The sequence below is a fragment of the Simochromis diagramma genome, unplaced genomic scaffold, assembly GCF_900408965.1.
Source record: "Simochromis diagramma unplaced genomic scaffold, fSimDia1.1 OVJJ01000685.1, whole genome shotgun sequence".
NCBI lineage: Eukaryota > Metazoa > Chordata > Actinopteri > Cichliformes > Cichlidae > Simochromis > Simochromis diagramma.
The window spans coordinates 2,838,226-2,845,605 of record NW_024387477.1 but is presented as its reverse complement, the minus strand read 5'-3'; the positions used below and the strand labels follow the sequence as shown (position 1 = coordinate 2,845,605).

The following is a 7,380-nucleotide window of genomic DNA, read 5'->3' as shown; positions in this document are numbered from 1 at the left end:
TAGAAAATCTACATTTCCCAGCAGCACTTAAAGGCAACTTTTTCCGCTACACCGGATATGACGTTTTCTTTCTCAACGGAGCACAACTGCGATTAAGCTAACTAGTTAGCAATGTCAGACATTGAGGAAACAGTTGAATCTGTACAAGTTAACGAAGACAAAGAGTTTGATGTAGAGGTCGAGGAGCACATCGAGGATGAATTTGCTGTTGACCCGACTCGATACATATTTTACAGGTAGTGTCTAGTTATCACTTTCTCTTTGGGTGGCTAACTTAGCTTTGGTCGCTCCTCTACCGGTGCTTAGTAACTACTCTGTAGCTCGTGTTTGTTATAACGCGGTAATGTTTGATAACTTATAGTTTAATACGAGTTTTGTTAGCGGCTGTCAAAAGTGCACTATAATTATCGTCTTTGTGATGGAAAGCCGGAGGAGTTGCGCTAACAGCCCTCTTTCTAGTAGAAGGTTCAGCTCTGTACGTTTATTCTAGCCAATACCTTCAGAAAGAATAGTACCCAGGTTAATTTGGCGTCCTAACGTCACAGCTTGTCTTAATGATTTCAGTATAAAGTTAAACAGTTATCGCATTTGCAGTTTTTTTCCTTGCACAGAGGCTTCTTTTTGCCGCCCCCTCCAAAGTGTCAGATGACAATCAGCAGCATTGTAATGACTTTGCTGTTTGGGTTTTCTTTTACCCAAGAATAGGAGACCTCCTTGTTTATATGGCGGTCAGAAATGGCTGATAAAAGCATTGGTTGGTCACAAAAACGGTGCACACATTCCCCCCAAAGTAGTTAGCTCAGTCAGAGACATTATATCAAGAGATATAATACTCACAGAAGCCTGAATTGAATTTATGGGAGAATTTAGTGACAGCAGACGTGGTAGTAGTAAGTTTAATGGTTCTTAAAGCCTTATATGTGGACCAAAAACTGGTGACTGGGCTGGTGATTATCTACAATATATTTGTTTCTAGATGGATCTTGGCCCTGTGTAACTAAATACATTAGCTACTGTCAGGCTGTACTGACAGTTAATCCACCTCCGTGTTTTTGTGTTTCAGAGACAGAAAGGAGTGGGCTGACCTGGAGCCTGTTCCACAGGATGATGGACCAAATCCTGTAGTGAAGATTGCCTACTCGGAAAAGTGTAAGATTGCTAGTGAACCATGGAAGGCTCATAGGGAATTGCAAGACAGCAAGGAAGTGGGTAGAGGGAAAGGTCACTGCAAGATATTATACGTCTAAGTCAGGGGTGTCAAACTCAAATACACAGTGGGCCAAAATTCAAAACTGGATCAAAGTTGCGGGCTAACATTAATATTCACTGGAAAAAAAACTTCCTCCAAATATAACAAGGAATCTCTTCTTATGGACTCAAACAAGTTTTGCTGAAAAACTGAATATGGAACAAGCAAAGCTTAATACTAAACAATATATATAACTTATATAAATGTATATATAACTTAATATTGCACACATGCAAAATCAAAATTCCAATTAAATAACACATCAGTGGAATTCATTTCTTAAATAAAAAATGTATTTGCAGCCTTCTGAATTAAATTTTATCATTTTATCATTTATCAAATTTTCATCATATTCTCCCACCTGTCCAGAAAGCTCCTGTTTTCTGCCTTTCTTTTTGCCATTTTGGGATAGGTAGCATGGCAGTATTTGCATGGTTGCTATGACTATGGTCAACAGAGGAGAGGGTGCTAATGGGTCCTGTCATGACTGACGCGCCAAAACACCAACAGAGCATTCTGGGAATTGTAGTATTAGCAGTACAGGCACTGTATAATACTGGCAGGTCAGCTCTAATAGTAATTTTTTATGGCTTCGCGGGCCAAATGTGATTAGGCTGCGGGCCAAATTTGTCCCACTGGCCAGAGTTTGACACCTATGATCTAAGTAGTCATCTTCATCCTGTCATGAAACCATACAATGGGGCTCAAGTGATCACTGAAAGGTTTTATGATTATGAAAATGACATTTGAGAATGACAGCAAATATCATTTGCTGTTTGGGACATTTAAAAAAATACCAAAGTAGGTTTTTTTTTTTTTGCTTGGTTGGGGTTTTTTTTTTTTTTTGTTTTGTTGTTTTTGTTTTTTTGGAATAATGGTGTTCTATGCCTCCAGGAGATTTCCAAACACTTGGAGAATCATTGCCGTACTGGTGGCACCTGGCTTCCTTGCTGTACTTTCCTTCCTTTAGGCACATTATGCTGTTTTTTCCGTTAATATGCCACTTGTCTGTTAAAATCCAAACTATTTCAGATGAAATATGATTGCAGAAGGATTTCATATCTAATGTTCACGTCTTTCTTCCAACAGTCTCAGATGTCTACGACTATTTCCGTGCCCTCCTAAAGAATGATGAAAAAACTGAGCGGGCTTTCGCTCTGACTGCAGATGCCATTGACCTAAATGCTGCAAATTACACTGTCTGGTGAGCATTTTGCCTGCTGGAAAAGCAGTGCTGATCTTTTGATGTTGTAGCATTTACACATAATGGGAAAAAGAGCAAAGGAGATGACATTCATAGTTAAGTAGTACTGTTTATAGGTACAGTGCCTCAGGCCAGTCACAATTTTAAAACAGCATCAGAGTATAAAATGTGTTTGTTTTGTTTAGAAATGAGTGTCTTCTGTGAAAATGTAATCTAACATATGCTGTGGTACTGTCCAGGCACTACAGGCGAGTACTCCTGCAAGCCCTGTCGAAGGACCTAAAGGAGGAGATGAAGTACATTACTAACATTATTGAAGAGCAACCCAAAAACTATCAAGTCTGGTAAGTGCAGTATGTGAATTTATCCAGAGCACATAGAGAGGAGAGTGGGAGTGGGACATTCCTAAAACGACTCAAGTTTAATGAAAAAGTTGGAAGATAAGGACGGCTTTCTAAACTCCTCCTTCTGCTCCAGGCATCACAGACGTATGGTGGTCGAGTGGTTGAATGACCCCTCGGAGGAACTCCAGTTCATCGCAGACATTCTCAGCCAAGATGCAAAGAACTACCACGCTTGGCAGCACAGACAGTGGGTCATCCAGGTAGGTGTTGCTCTCGGCAGAGTTTGGCTCCAAAGCTGAGGAACGAGATCCAGTTCTCCTCCCACAGCGACGCTCTCTGCCAGACTGACTCCTTCACTGATTAATTTGGTTGGCTGTTTGTGTGTAGTTCGAGTCCCTCTGTGGTCAGTATTTGTATCATGCAATGCACGACACAAACGCTGCACTATGTAACCGCATAAACGTGTTGGATGCCAGCTTAGTTTTCTTTGTACCCCAGGAGTACAAACTGTGGGACAACGAGCTGGAGTTTGTGGAGAATCTGTTGGAGGAAGATGTGAGGAACAACTCTGCATGGAACCAGAGGCATTTTGTGATTTCTCACACTACAGGCTTTTCAGATCCAGCTGTAGTGGAGAGAGAGATTCAGTAGGTGCTTTTTTTTTCTTGCATTTTTCTAGTGTTGTTTAATTAATTGTAATGTTTAATTGGTGAGGAAATATTAGGTTTATTATATTAAAAATCATCCAGTGCCTCACAGCTGACCCCATTAGGTTCAGTAATGTTAGTATATTTAGTGGAGGCTTGAAATTTTTTACCTTCATACGTGAATTCTTAAGTAAGAACTGAGGCGCTAAAAATGTTTGATCGGTGTGACAAGTCCAAACTATTATTTATAACATGTAAACCCCAGTGTGGTTTCTCCAGTTCATGACCGCAACCTACACTGATGTGTGTTAAAATATGATTGTGTTAGAATTTGTATTTTGACACAAAAATAAGCAGAGCTAGAAGATCTAAAACATGGATAAAAATTAGACTTTTATTATCCTACAGTTTGTTTTGATCATTCACCCATTCCACATGGTGACAAGTTTACCCAAAATGCACTTTCAGAGGTTTCCTCCATTGACTTATCAGACAAAATTAAGGGTACCAGTGCATGTTAGAGTGGTTGTAAAGTTGATTTTCAATTTTCACCGGAGCATAAATATGTTTTCTAGCCTTGAAAATGTCGTGTGGCTAGCTCCTATACTTGGCTGACCCCTCCAAAAATAATCTAACTGATTGCCTTTAACTACTTCACTCGATCTATACATTTTCTTTAATATGTCTTGGTTTCATAGTCTCTTGTTTAATTTTTGTGTAATTACACAACAGCAGTGTAGCGCTGTTTATTCATTAGTTTAGACAGGCAGGAGTAAGATAATGATCCCCTCTCAAATAAAATGGAGCAATTTGTAATATTTAAAGACAATCAGTGTTTATCACTCTTGTATTGCACAAATTCAATAGAGAGTAACCTGCTCATGAATGACCAACAGCAAAACAGTTTGAAACTCAGTCTGTACTAGAGATAGTCAATAATCTGCTTCAGTGTAAGAGCTCTGCTGTTCTAACATCAAGGTAAATACAGCCCTGAGCAACTAAACTGTAAACATAATGGAACAAAGATGGAACTACTCGGTTTGACATCGTGACAACTTTAGCAAAAATAACTTGAAGCAGTTGTTTTCTGTTTTCAGTCTCTCACATTGTTGTGAATTAATTTTGGCCCACTCTTCTTTACTGTGACTGGAGCATTGCACCGCCTTAATTCTTTTCTTTTTCAGCCATTCAGTTGTAGATTGGCTTCTGTGCTTGGTTTCACTGTCCTGTTGTTTGACACAATATCAGCCAAACTTTGGCAAACGGGCTCACATTTGACTCTAGAATACTTTGATATACAGAGGAGTTCATAGTCCACTCAATAAGTGCAAGGTGCCTGGGTCCTGTGGCTATAAAACAAGCCCAAATCCCCAGCCCTCCACCACTTTTCTTCACAGTTAGCATGAGGTGTTTGTTTTGGTTTTACTCTCAGTAACTTTAACATGTTTTTTGCACTTGGGTGTTTTTGGAATTTCTGCTGGGATATCCACCGCTCCAGACAATATATAGTGTGCTATAGGAACGTCAAAAACTCAAGATTTAGTCATTAAAATCACTTCTGACAACTTAAAACGGAAGCAAATATCAGAAAATCCAAATACTTAAGTCCACTTTTTGGACTCTCTCTCTCTCTCTCTCTCTCTAATGAATATGAATACATACATGTTTCTGTACCCTCAGCATTGTTCCTGCTTCAGTTGTGTAGTTGCATTCATTTTTCTGCTGTTCTTCCCTTTGTGTCAGATATTGCCTGAACCAGATCAGGAAGGCTCCCCATAATGAAAGTGCATGGAATTATTTGAAAGGGTAAGATGCAAATCACAGTGTAAATGATCCTATGTGTGTTTACCTGTAAGGCCCAAATATCCTGACATTTTCTCGCTAGAATATTTCACTGTGCCATCCTAAGACATTCAATATATAGCACGCTACAGGGAGCTTGAGAAACGGTTATTAAAAATGGAAAAGCCAGTATCCTCTCTTATTTCCTTCGTTTTTTTCCCCCCAAGGATGCTGCAAGACCAAGGTCTGTCATCTCAGCCAGGTCTGCTGGAGAGGGTGCTGGAGCTAAAGGAGACACATTGTTCACCTTACCTGCTAGCATTTCTGTTTGATTGCTATGAGGATGCCTTAGAGAACATCGCCCAAAAAGAAAAGGTAGAAGAGGAGGAGCAAAAGGAAACTTTAAGAAAGGCTCTAGAAGTAAGTCCTTAGGCATACTTAGAAATAAAAGTTTTCACCCAATGTTGTTCTTGTCAAACTCGAGATCTGAAACAATGTTGTTGTGCTTTGTTGTCTTCCTTTGAAGATTTGTCAACTACTGGCACAGGAGAAGGACACCATCCGTAAAGAGTACTGGGAGTTTTTGGGACGTTCTTTAAGGAACAAATATGGAAACGGTACTCTCTCTGATGAGCCCATGGCAGAAAATCCTGAGCCATCCATCTCAGCATCACAGTCGCAGGAGGCTAGCTAGGTCTCCTGGGGACTCGCACCATTTCCACTCCCTGCCCTGCTTCATCGCTGCCCTGCTGTCCGCAGAATCAACTCCTGGAGCTTGATATTACTGTAAATGGCTATAATTTATATTGCTGAACAAGGTTTGAGAAATAACCACAGACAAAAGGTCACCTAGAGTCTGAAATACACGTGACAGCTACATCAGAAAGTCTTTAAAAAAATGAGGGAGTTAAGTTTTGTCTCACACCTGGAAGTGAGTCTTTTAGCCAGGTTTAGATTTAGATTCATTAACTGGCTGTTCTTTTTCTTTGTTTCAACTTGAATATGTGTTTGTATGTTGTCATGGATTCAGCTGCACCCCTGTGAGTGTGACATTTACGTTGTTTTACAGCTTTTTGTTATTTTTAATTCATGGAACTGACGCGTTAGTGAGCAGACTTCAAAGTAAGACTTCATTTGGACTTCTGGTTACAAAACCCATTTTTCACATAAATATAAAGGAAAATATTTGGTTTGAACGGGGAATTCATCTGCTTGTGTTTAAGGAAAGATGAGAAATATAAGTTTGGAATAACAGCAGTGACATGTTGTGTTGTCTTTTTTTGTTTTTGTTTTTTTGTGGGAATGAAGCAAGTTGAGATTAAAAGCAGTCATGTGCTGCTGCTTATTTTCAAATCTATGCTGCTTCCTTTAAATGAGACACTTTTTAGTTTGATTTTTTTTCTGTTTGGTCCTCTGAACTTTGCAGCCTGTGTATTGACACTCGCAGCCTCATGTCCTGACCTCCCTTGGAGCGAGGAAATGGATTTACTCCACTCGATGCAGCTGTTTCTACTTCTGCTGACACTACAACACAATCTGTCCCCTTACAGTCTCTGACCGAGCAGCCAGTGTTCCAGCTGTGCGTAATTACAGCTTCTGTGCATCGTTGACATTAGAGCAGCGCTGCTTGTGTAGTGTGGCGAACCCTGTGATCAGCACGGTCACGTCATCAGCGCTTGGCAAACGAGTGCAGTGGGTGCCCATTCAAAGAGAGTGTAACCCAGGTTACTGTTATTGCTACAATTTATAGGTGATTGCTAAGCATGTCACATTCAGGCAATCAGGATCATTAACGTGTGCATGTGGATGAGATTGTGCCTTGAAAATGTGGCTGTGCAGAACTGTCAGATTTTAAAAAATCAAAAGAACTACAGTGCTTTGCAAAAGTTTGAGTCTATACAGAACAGACAAGTTGGCAAAAAAACCCCATTTATATTGTATCTTTAGTCACTTTTTACTCGCAGCTGCATTTCTGCCAGTCGTGTTGGGGATCTCATCCAAGTTGATGGATTTATAAACATAGTAAAAGTACCATCTGTAAAGCATGTGACTGGCAGCAGCTTCATTCTTCAGCATGACAATGATTCCAAACACACTGACAATGCAGTAGAAAGAGACCTGGATAGAAAAGCACACAATTGGAACAGTCAGTCA

At 40.0% G+C, this 7,380-nt stretch overlaps 1 protein-coding gene across 1 annotated transcript; it reads left to right on the top strand.

The window, feature by feature from the left end:
• Nucleotides 1-47: 47 nt before the first annotated feature.
• On the top strand, nucleotides 48-6,579 carry fnta (farnesyltransferase, CAAX box, alpha). The gene is made up of 9 exons (XM_040015710.1): nucleotides 48-236; nucleotides 1,064-1,149; nucleotides 2,339-2,453; nucleotides 2,693-2,797; nucleotides 2,931-3,057; nucleotides 3,296-3,444; nucleotides 5,188-5,250; nucleotides 5,454-5,646; nucleotides 5,753-6,579. Exons 1-9 carry the CDS (start codon nucleotides 112-114, stop codon nucleotides 5,918-5,920), a joined length of 1,131 nt encoding a protein of 376 aa, XP_039871644.1. The 5' UTR covers nucleotides 48-111; the 3' UTR covers nucleotides 5,921-6,579.
• The last annotated feature ends 801 nt before the right edge of the window (nucleotides 6,580-7,380 follow it).